The following is a 20,190-nucleotide window of genomic DNA, read 5'->3' as shown; positions in this document are numbered from 1 at the left end:
TTTTCTTTATGAATCTGTGGTGGGTATTGGGTTACTTAGCAAACCTCAATATCTTTTTTGAACAAAACATGTTTAAAACTTTGTGGACAGAACACTGTAAAGTATTGGTCGGATTTAAAGTGTTTTAAACTCATCTTGAGATCATGTAGTTCTTCTTTTAAATCCAAATTTTTGAAACTTTCATTTAGAGAAAGGTCTTTCAGAACATGTAAAACGTATGACCACCTGTTTGCCATTAAATTCTCCATGAAAGTCCAAACTTCCGATTTGAGTCCTTCTGATTTGTATATATCTTCAAGCTGTGTTTGGATATGTTCGTGATGAAGACAGCAGGCATTTACTTATAGGATAATATACATTGGCTTATTTTATATCTCTGTCTTTGTCTTTCTTTCTTCTTTGTCTCATTTCCAGCTACATTTTTGAAGTGACAGTCAGACAGTAGTAATCAAGAAAGTATGGCTTTCTCATTTTTCAGCTTTCATAGGATTTTTTTTCCCCCCAGTTTGGAGAACGCTGTGACTGGAAGTTAAACGAAGTGTTTGACTTTGCTTATGAGTATAGATGAATGACTAGACAGGTTCATTAAACACAGTTAACTCCAAACTCTTTGTAAGTTCCTTCTTTTTCTCACAGTTTCAAACACTTTTGGCTCATCTTGTCTATCCTTTTGTTGTGTCTATTTGTTTTCTTCTACCTGTTTCTCTAGTCTCCATTACCTACTAAACTTGTTACCTTCTCTTTCTCAGCGTGTCAGGACAGTCAGCCTGTCTGTAGTAGTCTAATGGGGAAAGCATGGAGTTCCCAGCAGAGTGACTCATCGGTTTAGCGAACTGGGGTTGTGTGTGTGTGTGTGTGTGCGTGTGTGTGTGTGTATGTGCGTGGGTTGGTGTGTGTGGGTGGTAGGGGGTGGGTTCTCTGTGTTGTGTTTATGTGTGTCTCCTAGCATGTTTGTGTAGTTTGGGTGTATATGTTTCCCATGTTTTTCCTTCCTGCTGAACACATGGTGGCGAAAGCTCTTTGCTAGCTGGGTCATCAGTCGGTGAAAGTCAAACACACGTGAACTCACACAAACACACATCCAATATGGTGTCATGGGAAAAAATGACTTTTAATTTATTACTTCACATTTAAGTTACTTATTTATCTCCGTACTCATATGACACTGCACATGCAACAATTTTGATACTGAAACTTGAAAATTGCTCTGATTCTTTGCCTGTGATCAGGCACAGCACTTTGATCTGCATATGAATATAAAGAGGAGTTGATAGTTGCCACCATGTTTTCATTTCATTAAATCATTGGCGTCATTCTTCAGTGGCAGTAAAAAGAGAGTTTAAGAGTGATACTGAATAAGAATAAAAATGGTGATAATGATCCAGGCCATATCTGGAGTTACGAGAACTTTTAGTCTTTTAAATTAAATCTTTGTATTTATATGATATCCTATTATGTCACTGAGAAAGACTAATGGGGTAATTTGTGTGCTTTTGAACTGTTTTATATTTAGTTGTTTTTCACTGGATCGTTGGTAGTTGTAGTTGCCGGAGCGTGATAGATGCGACCTGAGCCTCCGGTCTGCTTTGTACTTGTATTAATGTGTCATTATTGTGATGACATAGTGTCAATGAGGACAAGTGGCAGTATTGCTTAAAGCACAAACAGTCCAGTTTGTCATATTTTTTTGTATATTCATGTGCATATGTGTGTCTCAGTGTTGCATAAAACAGCAATCTTCAACTATCTGCTTCATGTCTTTATAATTGCTCCCAGCAGCAGCTTGGCGCCAGTCAAACGTGGACGCGCATTTGCACACACATACACATACTCACACTCATGAAGGAACACACAAACTCATAGCTACATGCAGCAGATGCTTAGTGGAGTGTGGCAAAGTATAACTGGGCACAGACTGTGAGTTAGCCAACCTGCTGGCTTATTGACTTGGACCAAGTGTGGTACAGCTATCATCAGCAGTGTGTGTGTGTTTTCATGTATTAGATTCATATTTCTCCTTATGTTTTGTCAGTAAGCCATCACACGAGCTATCCACTGTGGTTAGAATACAACTATTTATTTGGTTAGCACTGAAAGTAAATGCAGCTGTTACAGGAATATAATCATGGTTACACATTACTACCCCAAAACGTCAAGAATCTTAATTTTCAATCACAAAAACATTGTTTCCTCTCAATTGTTTGGTCTCTGGCTGACTGTGTCACTGTTCATTTCTTTTGTCTTTCTGCGTCTGATGATGGGTTGGCAGTGCAAGGCTGGTAATTGATCACACAGCAAAGATTTGTGTGTGTATCTGTAAGTGCCTGTGGCTATGTCTGTCTGTGTGCATGGCCTTGTTGGATAACAGGGAGCAGATGTGAGTGGGTAGGTGGTGTATGTTTAAAGAGCTTGTCATTGGCTCACACAGAGCAGATGTTTGTTCGGCCATCATCTTCTTCTGGCTACTAGCGGTGCTGACTCAAACTTGTTCTGCTACATATCAGATATGGAACCAAACAGCATAAATTTCAACCTGTACTCCGTACAAGAGCATGCAAATACAATCACACACTTTTAGGATCCGTCAGCACAATGGCACATTCACTCACTTATGCTTAGGTCAGTATACAGATGACTAGGAGTCTTAACCAGGACACTATCGCTATGGAATTTTCCAGACGGCAGTTATAAAGTGCTGTGGTTTACGGTAATATTCTGGCACTACCAGCTGACTCCACTTGAACACAGCCCAGACATTTAAGCATAGTTAAACATGTTGCGAGGTGAGATCACATCTACAGATGATGTTGTTTGTGGAAAAGGTTCCTCTGTCACCTATTTTTACTTTGTTCATTTAGTTTGAATCTAGAAAACCAGAGCTTGTAAACAAATGTCACTGGAGCTTTTCCTACAGCTGTGTTGGTTAAAGCTGCTTATTTTGAGTTTCTTTTTCAAATAGTTTGAGGTGCTGTTGTTTACTCTCAGCCAGACTATGCTTGTGAAATTAGCCCCACAATTAGCCCCACTACTAAGGCAGGAGTCTTCTGTAGTTGGCGAGAAACCGGAGCCTCACATATCATTACATCGTGTCTTCGGAGGAGTTGTGGTTTCAGGTCTGCAAAGTTAACAGAAAACACTGTTCCTGAAACTACTGAACTGCTGTAACTCCTCGTCAGTAGTCCGGCTCATACTTTCACATCACTGTGATGTCTTGTAACATCAAAAAAAACACACTTGCATAACGCACATCCAGCAGCTAGTCTGGAACGCCCCATAACAAAGCCAGGTAAAGGGAGAGCAGAGGCCGACATTTCCCACATGTGGAAAAAGGTTGACCAATCACAACAGAGTGGACCAGCTGGTCAACCATAGCAGACTGGGCTTTAATGGGCAAACACAGTTGCAAGAAGTTCAAACTTTAACTCACCTTTGCACAGTTTGTACATTTGAAACAGCGCCATCTCCTGCAAAACTGAAGGTTTGCTGAAATGGATACATAGCTAATGTGCACGCAAGCATATTTTGCACAATATTAGCCATACGATTTGAACATAATGCAGTCATTGGAACATAAAAACAATAATGATTTTCTAACCCAGCGTGATTTTTCCTCTTTACATAACCATGAGAGTTTGGAACAATAGCCTGTCTTTACACAATGTTGCCTTTGTGTGCTTGGAGGTTAAGGTGCAAGTCAATAGTAGGAGTGCTCAATCAGTGCCTCGTTCCCAAAGCTTGACACTAAAACTCTGGGAGTTTTTGAACCATGAATTCTGCATACTGTTATACGCCCTCAAAAGACGTTTTGAAATGGTTCATGTTGGTAACCGAGGAGGTTTCGCTGGACAACATCTGCTTGGCCAATTCATTCATGGTCCTTTGGCTCTCCTGCTGGAGTGAGAGCCAGTAAGCTGGAACAAAATGTGGCTTATATAAGTGGTTTTAAATGCAGAGTTTATGAAGCTGGTTACCAAGCAAGGAGAAGTTGGATATCTTACTGGAAAAAATAAATAGCTTCTCTTTAGGTCACAGAAATGACATCAGTTCTGGAGATCAAGACTTGTTCTCTAATCTGTAAAATAAAATTATGATAAAATGACTACTACTTTGTATTAAAGACCTAAAGACCTAAAGAGTCACAATTCTGGTTTGTCATCTGATTTGCCTTTCCATTCATTATTTTCTTATAGCTCAAGCACATTTGAATACAAAGTCACATGTGTGTGAGGTGATTATACTTGTCCGATGCACTCAAAATGGTTAGAAATGGGTTTCTTCTGCATATAAACAAGCATTTCTTACAGTTGTAGGTTTGCTTTTTGTGGGGCATTTTCCTAGTAGCAATGACACAGAGGTAAGGCCAAAACAACGGTGGATTATTTGACAGCGTGCTTCTTCTGCCAGTGAACAGTTTACTATTTACTCAGAAGATTTAGCTACAGACCCTTTGTGGTTTGTAATGGGACTTTGCCAATGCCAGATCTTCCTCTTTCAGCACCACTATGGCTCTGTACACAAGACACAGAGGATTCAAATCCCGGCCGTGGTTTGCATTAGAACATGGTGGTGTTTACTGTGGCACAGACTGCCAGTATAATGTTTTTTTATTTCAACCATCCTTTCCAAGCAGTGTAATATAAATACATAGGAAGGTTGTCTATCCGGGGTCGGGATATGCAGTTGCTCACACCTTTTCCTCGTCCTCCTCCATCATGACATATCTTGCAGTTTGGGAAAGCTCTTAACTCTGCAGGATTTAATAAGTCACCAGATTTGTTTACACATTTTCATACAGAGGAACTACCACATTCGACATCTGCTAAATTTAAGTTGGTGTTTGGTTATTAATGGACACTCAGATTTCCATACTTTGCTATTTCTTTGCAGGTTATTTCTCTTCAGCTGTTATTTCAGGCAGCTGCAGTAGTTGTGACCTCTTTTAAAGATGGTGGTGGAAGAGTAAAGTTTGTATTTGTAGTTTAGGCCGTGACTCCCTGGGGGGGGTATTAATAAAAACCAAAAGTTGTTCATCAGCCGTCTGATTATCTTTGCCCCCACATGCCCTCAAAGATGAGGTCAATTTACAGGGCCAAAGCATATACAGTGACACAGGAGATTTCCTCAGCATCTTTGGGGGTCGGTAGCTGAAAAGTTTGGGAAGCCATTTATGTGGAGGTGAATCATACAAACCTCATTATTAACCCACTTCCTCCAAGCACAAGTGGTGAAGCAAAGGAAAAACTGGAAAATAATTCAAAAAGAAAAAAGCATGTATTCAATGTGATTCTATTAGTTTTTCTAAGATTTATGTTGATCACTTATGTACTTTATAAGGATGTTAAGGTATAGATGAGTTGTTTGTTGTAGCTTTTTTTTCTTCTGTTTTTGTGTGTAGGTCTGTGTATTGTCTCTGAATTTTCTCTCTTTAACTTGTCAAACACACACAAGTATAATCACAGACAGAAATGTATTTGTACACATCTGTTTGGATATAACTTACAGTCCAAGGGGTGTGTGTGTGTGTTTTTAGTTCGTCCTTCCACCCATTATGCATTGCAGTGTGTGTTTGTTTACATATGAGGTTGGCTTCGGTAATACAAACTTGTATGCACGCTGGATGTGTGTGTGTGTGTGTGTTTGCGTGTGTGAATAGCTGGCATATGGTAGCCATCTTGCCCTGGCGGCAGAGCTGGAGGAAATTCCAAAGTTGTAGAGCTGAGTCCAAGATACTGCCGCTGCACACACACACACACACATTTACACATACACACACACTACAGGTTTATGATACTGGTGCCAGACTCGGACACACAAAGTAGTATATTTTACTCTTGAAAGGGCTAACAAGTAGATGGAAAATTCTACCTACACTAATGAGCCAAAAGCTCTTTTTTATTTTGTCATTGCTTAATACCTAATCACTTTTTAATATTCCCACACTTTCTCACACTCTCTTTCTCTTTTACACACATACACACACCGACACACACTGAGGCCTTGGTCTGCGGATTGGCTGGGTGCTATCTCAGTATCTCTGTAAACACATGGCAGCCATTACTCTGTGTGTGTTTAGGCTTGGGCATAAGTTGGAAGTAAGCCTCGCTGCTTGATGGACAGATAGAATTGGCAGGGTTTATTTTATTGTAGGGTCCCTTTCTGTGTTTTCAGCACTAACCATAGACTATATATATAAAGACATGACATTAAAGCTCCCTCAAATCATCTTGTACGCCCCCTGGTGGATGGCAGTACATGTTAATACAGTTTTGTTTTGATTTCTGTCATTCATTTGAATTGAAAGCCTTGAATTTGGCACATGTAGATGCAGTTATGAGTTTGAATGGTTTTAAAGTCAAAGCCCTGTGAGAGTGTTTAACATGTTCTATACGTCTCCCTTCCTGTCTCCCCTCTCACTCGTTAGACATTTCCAGTCCTCGGTAACAGATATCCTTTAGGCTTATCGTCTTTTCTCATCCTCCTCAGGATCACAACCTTTCATTTTTCAACTTCATCTGTTTCCTTATCTCGTGTGCACTTTGAGGCCTATCCACATTGGATGATATTGACTTCAAAGCTGGGCTGAACCCATGTCTGCTTCTGTTTTCCCAACATGACTGGATACTAATAGCATTTATCTTTTCTCTGTTTTTTCTGGGTCGTCTGTCTTCTGTCATTTTCTTTCTCTTTGATTTAAAGCCGCAGTAGCTGTTGCTATAGGATCTAGTATTTGCTGTCATCTTACCATGCACATACCTAGCCATGATCAACCAAATCTAACTAAACTAAAATCTGATGAGGCTTTAATTGATCGTCAGAGCATCACACACTGGAGTCAGGCCAAACCATTGGGCCAAAGTGTTTCCTCTCATCTCGACAGCTGATCAGATTATCCTGCAGCATAGAACAGGTTCATTACAGGACACGTTGGCCTTCCTGACAACTGGTACAGCACTGGAGCCTAACAAGATTTACCTCCTCTTTAATTCTTCCAGTGGAGCTTTATTAAGTGGGGGAAGGAAAAGGAGAATTAGGGGAAGAAGCTGCTCTTACCTCTGCGATTACTTGAAATTCATAAATATTTGATCACATAAATCTTTACAGAATTATTTGACCTCATTTGACAGTGAAATCTGCTGGTGGACAGGATTGAACATTAGTGTTTGGATAAAATCAGATACTGTGTGATCTCTTGTCTCGCCGTGTGCTAATATCTTTCTGATGAGTTGATAAGCCTGTAGTCACAAGCAGGTGCTGAGGCTTTGATTCCGTAACGTAAAATATTTCGCCGAGACAGAAAGAGGGAAAGAAACAAAGAGCCAACGGAATAAAAACAGCAGCTGAAAAAGCTTGATGGCTGTCGTCTGGCAGACCCAGTTGTTCAGTATCTTTGGGGAGAAAGACAGTAGAGGCAGAAAAGAAGTCAGAAACCAGTGGAAGGTATTTTCATCCACAGCATCTATGGTGTATAATTAAAGCTGTTTCGACTTTTTACGGATTTTCACAGACAAATTATGCTTAAAAATAAAGGAGAGGCATTTTAAAAAGTGTCTTAAGTTTCAACAAGGTTTTATTTTCCAAAATGGACCGAGTCATTAGGATGATAGCTTACAACGGATTGCAGCTGGCTCACCGCAACCTAAACAAACATATGTAATTAGAAAGAAAGCACAAATCTCTGTACTTTCATCTGTCAAATCCATTTTTAGATTATGTGATAGCATAGCAAAAGGCTCAGGCAAACAGAAAGGAAACAGGAAAGTGGGAAAAATTAATAGAATCGATGAGAGAAAAATGGATTTATTATGTTTGAGCCTCTGAACCAATCAGAAGGTTATGACTTGGATCAAATAGGTTAGTAACAATGTTAGTTGGGGTATTTTAATGTCCAGTTTGTGCACGAAAATATGTTTAAAAAAACAAGCAACACACTCCTATATATACTGTACAGTATCTTCACAGCACAGGAAGTCAAAGAGGGATACGCTTTATCTTCTGTCCTCACTTGTTTCACTGACCCAGCAACACACACACACACACACACACACACACACACACACACACACACACACACACACACACACACACAAAGAGAACAAATGATATGTAAACCTTCAAACACTGCATATGTGTCTATATCACAGGGAGATGTAGTTACACATAGTAACATACACATGAAGAAAGACATGTATGTGAACACGCACTAGCACTGAGGAGCTTCACATATGGAGACACAACACAAACACACACATCAGTCAGCAGTGTTTTTATCGCCTGGAAAGGTCAGATGGGTGTGTGGTGGTTGCCATGGTCGCCTGAGTAAACACGAGAGCCATTGTAGTTCACCCCCACCGTCTTGGCTTGACCTCTTCTGGTTGGTGGGTTTAGTGCACGTGCAGGCACACACACGCACACGCACACAAACACACACATACACACACATTTTATAAGTCTTTTCCCTTAACTTGTCATCGTTTCCTTATAGTCTTGAGTACAGGCAGCCACATCACTCAGAAGTGTATGCACAAGGATGTGTGTGGGTACACAGTACGCTAAATTAAGCATCAGTCTTTGTTAATCTTTAATTAGTGACATAAACTGTAATGACATGACTTCATGAACAGGACATCCTGTAATAATTTGTCACTGGACTGCAGAAGTGAAAGTGTGTGTGTACAATCTCCTCTGTGTATGAGACTAATCTGACAGAATAGACTTTAATATGACGACAAATATGTTAGTGTGTTATTATATTAGCTTGTTCTCATATATTTTTAACCTCTAATATCCACATTTCTGCTCATCTCTTTGCTTTACTTTGTTTTTAAGCCCCTTATCTTCTGCTAAAACCCCTGACACCTCCCCCCCCTCTTTTCTTTCCTCTGTCTTCCTCCTCTTTCACTGTCTTGCTTTTCCTCTCGTAAAGCTGACTTAATGTGCAGTGGCATGCCAGAGTGTGAGTGACTCACCATGTGGGATTGTGCCGCCACAGAGAGGACTGACTGAAAAGAAAAGAAGCCCCATTGCATTGGATTACTCATCATCAGCACACTCCTCATTTTACTATGAAGAGCTTTTTATCATCAACTCTGGATTTGCTCTTGAAAAATAATTGGGCAGTTTACCGCCTGCCTGTCCTGTGTCTGATTTTCCCATTCACTGGTGCTTCTATGGGCACAGTTATTGTTTAAATATTTTCAGTATGTCTCAGCTTTCAACCTTGACCTCCTCATTACTGTTGGCTAGGAAGGAATGTTTCTTCACCCAGGAATCTCTGCAGGATCTGTTAATGCTATTATTGTTTTTATGCAGTCTATAGTGACAGCGCTGTTGTGCAGTTAGCAGTTATATCTTCAAGAGGAGGCTGTGAATACAGGGGATTTGAGACTTTGGGGAATACTTGCATTATGGGTGCATCCTGGTGACAATATCCATGGCTACATTCCCCCTGTCTATTATGGTTCTTGCTGGAAGAGTTACAGTCGAGAGGTGTCGGGTGCGGGTGAGTCAGAGAATTAGTTTGTGAGTACACGCACGCACGCACACGCACACACACACACACACGCACGCACGCATGCATGCACGCACGCACGCACGCACGCACGCACGCACACACACACACACTGGAATTGTCTGTTGTATGAAGTGTTGAAACTGGAGAAGCTCAGGTCATTGACATTGATCGTCTACTGTTTGCAGTATTAACATTGCAGTCATTTTGCATAAAGCGTTATTGTTCTGTAAGTAGTGGGATCTTTAGATATCATATGTGCCAGGTCGTAACCTGACTTTCTCGTCATTCCACTGTCCTAAAGGTTAACCTCTTACTCTGCAAAGTTTTTGTTCTAGCTCTGATCATTACGGATTATTTTTGCTTCATTCTGTTTCCATCTGTTACAGTTTTACTAATTTTTAAGTATATTTTTACAACGAAGAGCGTATTAGAATTTTGTTCCTTACCACCGCGCAGGTACCTCGGTGCAGCGGTGAGTGTCATAGCCCATCATGGACGTGTTTACACTGGATGAACGGGTGGTTTTTCACATTTAGCTTCAGAAAGTCCTTCTCCAGCAGCTGCGGGAAAGTGGTTTGTGGTATTATCAGGCTTGAGATTCAAGTAGCCGTGTGGCTTCCAGAGGGAGTTTCAGGATCCCTCTGATAGACTGAGGAGTGAGCTCAGCTGTGCCTTTACTGTTTTTACTGAACTGTCAGTGACTTGTGTCTCATGCATCAGAGGAAAAAACAACAAACATGTGTGAACTTTGCTTTCTTTAAACTGAGCACTTTTACACGGCTGCTGAGGAGATGAGGAGAGAAGCAGATTCTCAACATTTGGTTGCTTGCTTACAGAAAATACTACAATGAAGAAGTAGAAGTCTTTGCCTTCGCCACTGTTGAGTTGTGACTGATAAAAAACAATCAGGATCGCGCCCTAGCCCAAGAGAAAACTAAGCAAACCCAACAGGCATTCTATTTTTGTGTTCAAACCTGACCCTCCCCCAATGTTTACCACAATTACAGGCACATCAAGTAGCAATAGCATAGCCAACAAACTAATGTTAAATAAAAAATACTTAAATAATACATTTTTCCAATTCAGGCTCAGGCCAGGTATCCTCACTCTTGTATGGATGTAGCCTCAGATTGAGTTTGAGTGCAGAGGTAATTAAATGTGATTAAAATAATTTAAATTTCATTTCGGAGGATCTTCCCTTCCTTTTTATTTATATCTTGCACAGTAGAGTTTGAAAAAGCTTCTACCTCCAGGAATCAGATAAAACCTCCACAACAGAGATGAAAGACAGGCTTTCTCTTGTTTGGTTCTTCAACTCAGAAGCCTCCAGCTGTTTCCGTGCGATATATCAGATCAAAGTGTTCGCACTCCTTCAACCTGCTGAAACTATTTGGAGACTTGCAGTCACAAAAAACTGGCTAATTGTCCCCCAAACATAAAAAGGCAAGGGGCGGAATTAAAACCACATTCTCAAGTTTACTTCAGGTTTACACAAGATCCCTGGTTTTGGTGTTTTCTTTGGCTGAGGGGAATCCGGTTTGAGATAAAATATACTGGTTCGATGGTTTGGTAATTGCTCTACATTTTTGGGTTGTATCCTGAGATAGAAAATCTTGATATGCTGCTTCATTTAGAAAATCCTCACAAGCACACAGTCGCACAAACACACACGGGTTAGGAGAAAAAAAAACACTCAAGGCAACAGGTCATCTGACACACAAGTATGAGCAGGAACTTGTTGCTTAGGGGCACGAGGACAGCTTAGCACTTTGCTCTCTGGGAACAGCATTGTTTCCAAGTGTTATGTTGTTTCCAAGGATCATTCTTCGATCTTTGTGTTAATATGTTTACGGGACTTTGCACTGTCTGGCATTAGAGATGGAAAGTAAAGAGCCTGTGCAGGAAAACAAAAGCAGGCACGGAGGGAGAAAATAGCTCCGTAAAGGTGGTGAAGGAGACTTGGAGATAAGGGAGAGCATATGAGAATTGATAGGTGCAGGGCGTGCGAGGAGATGTAGCCTGCATTTTCTTGTTGCTGGTTACTCTGGAGGGAAGCAGGAAAGGGGAGAGAGTAATCCATTAGAAAGTCTGACACAAATATGTTTACTGAACCTTGAACGTTCTGGCATTAGAGGGATGGAAAATATGGCCAGGGACTCACTGAGGAGCCGAATGGGGGGAAAAAAAGGTTATGTCAAGCTCTAAAAAAAAGTAAGGGACACGGACTGAAAGTGGTGGACAGTGGCGGGAAAACCGTGCTTGGGATTTATCACCAGGCTAGAGTTTTCTATAAAACTTTTAAATCGATATTCCCTTAACCTAATTATGAAATTTGGCAAATATTATCTGCTTTTCCACTTGAGGCAAAAACAATATACTCCTATTTTTCCTTTTGGCAGTAAATATTATAATCTCATCAAGATATAAAGTAAGATATCATAGCTGTACTAATGCCATTTTAGAAAAATCATTGACATGTTTGTTTTATTTTTCAAGGTTTTGAGTGTCAGATACTCACCACCATTAGATTTCCAAAGCAGCCAATAACAGTTTGTAGCTTGCTCAACAAATGGAGTCTGGGTCAGATAGATTACAAAACGTATGTAGCTTCAAAAATTAAGCAGAAATAGCCCTTATACAGACAAAGACATCTTTTACTTTTGCAAGACTGCGCAGGAGGGATTGTGGTGTGGAGCTGCGGTCTCAAGGTCCCACCACGACACACGCTCAACCAATCACCATGAAGGAGACAGGGTATTTGTCTTAAACTGCAGCCAGGGTTCCAAATACAATGTGTAATTCTGTATTTACCAGTCCTGTAAACATTGCTAAGACTGTAGTGAATGTAAAGAGGCGAAAGAAAACATCAAGGGAGGGATGGACAAAGAAAAGGGGAATGTATGCAAGCGATGAAGAGGGGAGACGACGAGGTTTGAATTTGCTGAGTGCGCTGTGTGAAGTTAACAGTGCCGCGGTGGTGAATGTATCACTGCCGTGCTATATCAGAAGACAGCAATGGAGATAGAGTCTGTCTCTTCCCCTCAATACATTTGAAGAAGTCTGTGAACGTTTTGGGAGGATTTGAAATGCTGTTGGTGTCTTAATATCATCTGGACTACTTCCTTTATCTGTCATTTTATTTTGGCAGATACATATGCAGCACTTTATGGAAAAAGGAGACACCGAAATCCACTGTTCAGATATTTCAGCGTGCTGCATGTGTAGTTTGCTCTGAAATTGCTTTAATATGTTCTGAAAGTCAGGCCAAGGGGATTTAGATTGACCAAAAATGTGATAATAAATGGGCCGTAGTGCTTTTCCCACAGTGGTGAAGTTCGTTTTATTCTGTGGGGTCCAACTTTTTGTGCAATAAGGCAGAACGAATATGGGTAAAGGTAAAACCAAAAAGGAAAGTGGTTACTGGTTACTGAACTTAGTTCCATGAAAGAGGTTCAGTTGATCAGTCTTGACTCAGTTCTTTTATTTATAAGAGAAATACACTAAACCAGTTTCAGCATTTACAATAGTTAGTGTTGCCCTATACGATACATCTATCGCCCTGTGACTGATTGACATTTCTGCCCAGCAGTTTTCCTGACTCTATTTGTTTGCCGGCGTCCTGTATGCCAAAAGTATTTGTCCTGTTTGACTCACACAACTGTCAGAGTATCATCCTTATTAAATGACTCACAAAAGAATCTAACATTGACCTACTGTAGTTCTCCTCTGTCTCTCATTGACCAAACACGTTGTCACCGATGTTTAGACGATTGCGGCCTCATAGCACACGTGTGAGCCAAACATAGCACCTTGTTGTTTTGATGAAATGCTGATTGTGTTATTGTTGTGGTTTAAACAAACAAGATGATCGATTTGGCTGTGTGACCTCACGCTTACATAGGGGCCAAGTTTTAAAGCGGTTTATTTGTGAAACCCAGTATCACACAATTGTAGTTCTGTAGATCTTCAAATGCTGCAAGGTGCAAATATTTATACTTAAGTATGAAAATAGGCTGAAAACAGATGTATTGTCTTTGTGTCTGACTGTTATTGGACATTTCCTCCAACTTATTGCTTCAGTTTCTTGCTGCATGTCATTAATAATGACATAAATAGTCTTTAGTCTAAACTCATGATATTTTCAGCCATTAGTCATTTCTCTGTGACCCCTGGAGAAGGTGTAAGTGCAGTAAAGTGCTGCATGACTCACCTTACTTCTTTAGAATAAACCTTGTTTAGGATTTTCCTCTGCTGCTCCATATAAAGCACTTGCGACAAAGAACGACAAGTAAATAACAGTAAGCTGACAGTGAATGAACATCCTGTCGGTTCATGTACAATTTGTTTGCAAATCTTGCTTCATTAAGAAGAAGTCCGTGTGAACCCTTAATGGAGTTGGAGCAGGCTACATCTCATACAAATATTGGATATCGTAAATTCATCCAACATTTGTTTGCCTGCTCTCCGCTCTGTTTACATTATGTGCTAATGTTTCGCTGTTTATTAGAATCCACGTCACAGTCAGTGACTCTCCACCTCCAGCTCATCAATCAACCCCCAATTATCTTCTATTGAAGCAAAACGGACATTGAAAGAAATCCAATCATGAGAACTACAAAAAGAACAAAAAAAAGCAGTGGCCTGTTTCTGCTTTGTGTCGATCTCATCAGACCGTTAGTCAGACCCTCAGTAAAGCTCTCACTTTGTTTTGTTTTCATAGAAACGTGACATTAAACTTTTCAAATGCAAAGTAGGGTGATGAATAGTCACTGTGGCTAAAAAGTACACAAATTGAGACACAGCATTCGTGCTTATTGCTAATTAGCGAATGTTATCATGCTAACATAAGATGGTGGTAAACATCATACCCACTTAACATGAGCATGTTAGCCGGCTAATGTGACATTTTGTTTCTGGATCCAGTTGGTTCCAACTTTGTTTTATGATATTGAACTTTAGTGGGAGAGATGGATGCACCATCTTCTGTTGGTTAGTTTAAATAGGAAATGTGTTCAGTAGATTTACCGATTGGGTGATGAAAAGTCATTGAGAAATTATTGACATATATTCTGTATATTTAATTCAACAAGAACTTTGTTGCTCTCATCTTTATGTTTATTCCTATCTTTTGCACACTTTTTAGATTTTCACTTTATATGTCATAGTCATTTTTGTTTTTGTCATTCGTATAAAGTAGAATACATTTCTCACTTTTCAGCTTTCAGAAAATAACAAAATATATCAAGATGTTTTAATTTGGTCCAGATGAATGCTTTTGCATGTGTGGGAGAAGCCATTGTTTCGTTTTTTCCACTATTGAGCTGTAAGTACAAGTTTTAAGGGTGGGGACCACTTTCTGATTTGAGTGAAAGTGAACGGTCTCAAACTTTTGCGACCCCCGGTGTCAGTATTGTGAGGACATCACGCGTTCAGCTCTATAAAGAGAAGTGACACAAGAGATGAGATACCATGAGTGTGTTTGGCATCAGGTGTTCAGTCTCCCATACACTTTCCTCCACTTCCCTTGTTATCATGTTCATAGACCCTTATTTAGCCTTTCTCACACAGCAGTTTCCACTATCTGTGTATGTTTTGATTTTCTAAATTACATCAGCCTGAGGGCACAATGATGGACATGGATAAGAGCAAACTGTCTGTGTGTGTTAAAACACTCGGACACAAACATGACACACACTACAGTTATGCATATGGCTGTCTGTCATGAATGTTCCCTGCGGATAAAAATATCCGCGGCATCAAATCACACTCTCATAACTTCCTGCCGCATTTCATGACCGAAGGGGAGTGTAATTCATTTCCACTTTAGTGGGAGAGATGGAAAGTCGGTTCCATATATGATCCATGTCTTGTTCCCCATGGTAACATCACTAGTTCATAGTATAAAGCACTTTTGTACACCATCTTCTATTGGTTAGTTTAATTAGGAAATGTGTTTTATATTGTGGATTTACAAAACTTGAAGGTGGTTTCATTTTCCAACACAAGATGTAGTAAGACTTTACTTTTCTCAGAGTTTCTAGGAAAAAAATTTACAAAAATAGCATTTCTCAGTGTTTTAAATTTGAGAAAGACTCATAACAACTTAACTAGTGTTAGAGAGAGGCTACCAATTTTCTTGACCGTTGTCTTTCCATTTTTAGGACTTAATTTGCGGTACTAACGAAAGAAGCTGGTTTCATTTGTGACATGATTACCTGTTGTTACCAAGCAATTTTTACTTTGGTCTGTCATTGCTATTGTGAGGAAAATGACTGAAGAAATGAGAAATACAGACTGTTTTTTGAGACATTTTTTGTTTTATACATATTTAAAAGATACTGCTGATAACGATGATGAAAAACTGTGAGGCTTAGAAATGACTAATTATTGTTCCTCTTTCTTTTTCAACCTTCCCTCTCTTTCTCTCCATTTCTAGATGCCAGGCCTTTTGTCCAGTCCTGTGTGTTTGACAGTCATCTGGTTTTTATCCTGGTCGTTGCATCCTAGTTGTGCTCAGATTTGGAATGATGAAGGTAAATCACACACATGCACAAAATGCACAGCCATGCACACACACACACGTATATGTGCACACACTGTTTACAGCGTACAAATTCCTTTGTGTACTATGTTTGTTGTTCTTGGCTCATCTGGATTCAAAGTACTGATGGTATCTTCACTTTCTGCAGAAGAAAGGATGGAGAAAACAAACGTGGAATAAAACTGGATTCATGCAAAACCACAATCAGAGATCCTATTTCTTGATGAAATGCAATTTTAATTTGTGTATGGTTTTTTTTGTCTTTCTAATTTTGCTCTCAGCAAACAAGACATCTTGTGTTGAAGCTTTGTTTTACCCCCTTTCTTGGGTCTGTACTTCATTCAGTAATCGTATTTCCCTTTCTACTCTCTATTTTCTCCTGTCTCTGTCTCTTTTACTCTTTGTTACTTCTTCTTTTACTCTTTGTTACTTCTTTCTAAAATTAGACAAATTAATCACTCCAGCAGTTCAAATACACTCCCTCAGCACTCAGGGTGAGACTGTCAGACGTTTCCCTTCCCATTAATTCTACCCTGCTGCAGCTCCATGGTTCTTTTTTCATTGTTTGGAAAGTACTAAGTTTCACCCAGCTTGCAATTTCTGTGCTGCCTGCCATCTGATTTCAATGTCAGGAGAAACTTGCAGCCTTCCTGTGTGCATTAGTGTGTGCGGGTATATGTACCTAAATGCATATGTGTGTGGGTTTTTTGCATGTGTGTGTGTATGACATGTGCAGGGGGGCCCTCTTGCCAAAGGCAGAATCAGATATGAGTGGAACGCTGCGGGTTTGGGGAATAATGTACTTCTCTGCCAATAAAACATGAATACACACATTCAGAGCAGCCAAGTCTTTGCACTGCAACAAGGCCCCAAGTTATACACACACTCACACAGAAACAGGCGAAGGGGGAGTATCTGTGTGTACTGTATGTGTTTGGTTAAAGGGAAAGAGAAAATCTGGTTAAAGAGAGATTGAATAGAAAGATTGCGATAGAGTAAAGATTGGGTGAACTTGATGATATTTAATAATGATTCATTCGATTTATATGGAAATTCTATCATCTTAGAGCTTTGATTTATTGTAGGTGTCTGCTTGAGGGTTTCTTTCTCTCTGCAGCAGTTTAGGGCTCAGTGATAAATCCTTTTGATTTCAAAATTTCTATTTTCAAAACTCAAAGGCTACAATTTCATATGTCACGTCTTTCATATAGACGTCAGGTCTAAGTGTACCGGTGAAAGTCTCACTCAGCTAGCGGTTAGCTCAGTTATTAAGTGTAGAATACATTATACAAATACAAATTTTCTGCCCTACAATGAGGAAAGATTTTAACTGAAATTTCTGGTGCGCTCTTTTGGCTCCACTTCTCAACTTGAATAGCACAAAGAAGAGCGCATACCTCTGCAAAGGCCCAACCTTTAATTAAATCAAGCTGCACTAAATGTCACACACTCATAGATATCAGTCCGAGAAGCCTGATTCGTTTATCAAGATCCATGAATTACTCTCTCAGAAATCAAGGACAATGTTAAAAAAACGCTTTATCTCGTAATGTTCACGAAAGTGAAAAGAAATTCTTGGATCTGTCTTCTTATCTGGATGTGCACAAAAACGTAATGGGTCCTTACTTGACCCATACAGTGTCCTTCCACCGAGTGCTATGGAAAGTTGTCTGGTGGTTTCTGCGTAATCCTTCCTCCAATCCAACCAACCAACCAACAAACAAACTAACGGTGTCTTTTTGTCTTTCTAATGTCACACTGCTTCTTTAACAGCTGTCTCGAAAGCTCAAGTGCCCTCCAGTGTCTTCTCTCTGTGCATGGTACTCTTACACCCACACATACAAGCCCAACCACAACATAACTGTGGAGCACTTTACTGCTATATACTTCACAGCTGTTTCATTCAGGCTGTGCAGCCACCAAAAAAAGCAGTAGTGTGGGCAGAAAGGCCAGAAAAGCGAACTCAAGGTGTTAGCGTAAACAAGAAAAGGCCTGCAAGTCAAGTGTGTGTAAAATTGAGTTAAAGATTAACTTAGATGGTCCCTAAAGGGCACACGAGGTAAAACTAATATAAATATACTGATACAGCAAATTAAATAAAAACATCCATATGCTTCTTCTCCACCTACCTGGGCCTCTCAAGCCTCATGAGTCGTAGGTGATGACAGTTTCAAGACCCGGCAAAAGGTTTGAGGTCATCGCTTTGACACTTTGAATTTATAAAAAGAGAGTAGAGACGATAAAGAGGGCTGTGTGTGAAAAATGAAGCGAGATATAACACAACCTCAGGACAGATAGTTTGTTACCAGGGCAGGGGAGGCCAGCAGGGAGTATGCATGCCTGAGGGATTGAGAATTAATGAAGGTGTGTTCGTGGCAGACTGGCACGTGATGTTTTTTCCACCCCACATCTACTGCTAAAGCCAGCTTTCGTATAACGTAGCCAAGCCAAACATGCACACACACATACATCCCCATATGGCAGATAGTGTATCAACTTAGCAAATCACCACAAATATTTGTTTAAGTTTACACTGCACTTAGTGTTCCTTCAAATCTACACTCCCTTCCAGTTTAGTTAAATGGCATGTAATAGTTTTGCACCATCCATCTCATCCTTTATTAATTTAAATTGTTGTTTTACTCACCAAACCCATTCCAATCACATTTTGTTTTATTCTTCATTTTTCTCCACCTTAACGGATAAACATTAATTGTATCTTGGATCTAACTTGTGATTTATCTGACATGAGATGATGAAATATGATGAGAGGTTGTGACAATGTTCTTTTTAAGAAGTAATTTTGTATTTATATTTATCACCTGGCTGTGAAACAATGACATTGCATTCACCCCAATTATATAGAGATGAAGACAGAAAATCCTGAGCAAATAAAACTGAAGCTATTTGAATGGCTAGATATAAGTGATTTAGGTGATTACTTCTTTAAGGCAGCTCCATATGCAGGTGAGATATTTGTTCTAATTCAGCATTAACATGGTCAATTTGGAACAAGGAGGAGTGAACAAGATGCACTTTAGTTTGGGAAGTTAGGGCCGGGGTTTGGAGTCGGTAAAAACTTTACCAATGCCGCTCAAAAAATATTTACTGATGCATAGTCGTTTTATTGTAGTGGTAATAACAATAAACTTTCAGTACTACAAAAACAACCCTGCAGCAGCTTTGTACTGTGTGCCAAAGTCTCCTCAGGCCAACGTCTGGTGGCTTCCTCACCTTGTATGGTCATGTTATTGTAACACTGCGGCGCCTACTGTAAATAATAAGTGCTTGATTCACATTAATACAGACGGATACACGACATGTCATATTGTGCAGTGTGCAGATACTGTTAGCCAGACGACATGTGCTTTAATATTTTATGTGGTGTGTGTGTTGGCAGTGTCAGGCGTGCAGTACGGGCACTTGGAGTCCAATGTGACACTGGCATGCCGGACGTCACAAATCAGGTAAGGACTGAAAACTTTTGCCTGTGGGCTTTGATGGTGTTTTTACTCTTATGACAAATAAACTATAAAATATTATAATTCATATAGTAACATATTGACATAACAGTCAGTTGTTTTGTTCGCTTTTGACTTAAAAACATTTTTTTTACTGGGACACATTCAGCATTAAAGTTGACGTAACATCAGTGTTTACACCTACAGAAGCAGAATTCAGTGCAGCCACAACACAACATCGCTTTTTGCGATAGCGACACAACTTACTTAACTAATCTGGTATATTAAAATGTTTTCCTGGAAGAAACTCTTGATATTGAATGAAATTTTCTAGGTCCGATGGTTTTTAGATGAAGCACAATAACTGAGGTCTTCTGTTGTTCCGCACAGGACGCCTGTGGTGTGGCATCTCAACCACAGCTCAGCATTGCCATGGCACAAAGTGACATCGGATGGCACCTTGGTCCTGCTGCACGTCGACCACTCGGCACAGGGCATCTACAGCTGCTACGATAACCACGGGCTGCTCCTTCACTCTGTCAAACTCAGGCTTGGCCGTAAGTTTTGTTGAGACTGCACCATCAGCAGGATTGGGTCGTCAATGGGCATCAGACATGATACCATTCTATCTTGTGTTGTGGATTCTCTTCGCAGTCCCTCACAGTTCACTTTATTTC

At 40.0% G+C, this 20,190-nt stretch overlaps 1 protein-coding gene across 1 annotated transcript in view; it reads left to right on the top strand.

The window, feature by feature from the left end:
• The window catches only part of il11ra (interleukin 11 receptor subunit alpha), a 41,805-nt gene that overhangs the window by 13,404 nt on the left and 8,211 nt on the right, over nt 1-20,190 (top strand). Inside the window, exons 2-4 of the mRNA XM_020104236.2 lie at nt 15,948-16,044; nt 19,453-19,519; nt 19,904-20,070. Coding sequence (XP_019959795.2) covers nt 15,948-16,044; nt 19,453-19,519; nt 19,904-20,070 — 331 coding nt within the window. The remainder of the gene's footprint in view (nt 1-15,947; nt 16,045-19,452; nt 19,520-19,903; nt 20,071-20,190) is intronic.

The sequence above is a fragment of the Paralichthys olivaceus genome, chromosome 18, assembly GCF_024713975.1.
Source record: "Paralichthys olivaceus isolate ysfri-2021 chromosome 18, ASM2471397v2, whole genome shotgun sequence".
NCBI lineage: Eukaryota > Metazoa > Chordata > Actinopteri > Pleuronectiformes > Paralichthyidae > Paralichthys > Paralichthys olivaceus.
The sequence above is the reverse complement of the archived record's forward strand: the minus strand, read 5'-3'. Positions and strand labels throughout refer to the sequence as shown.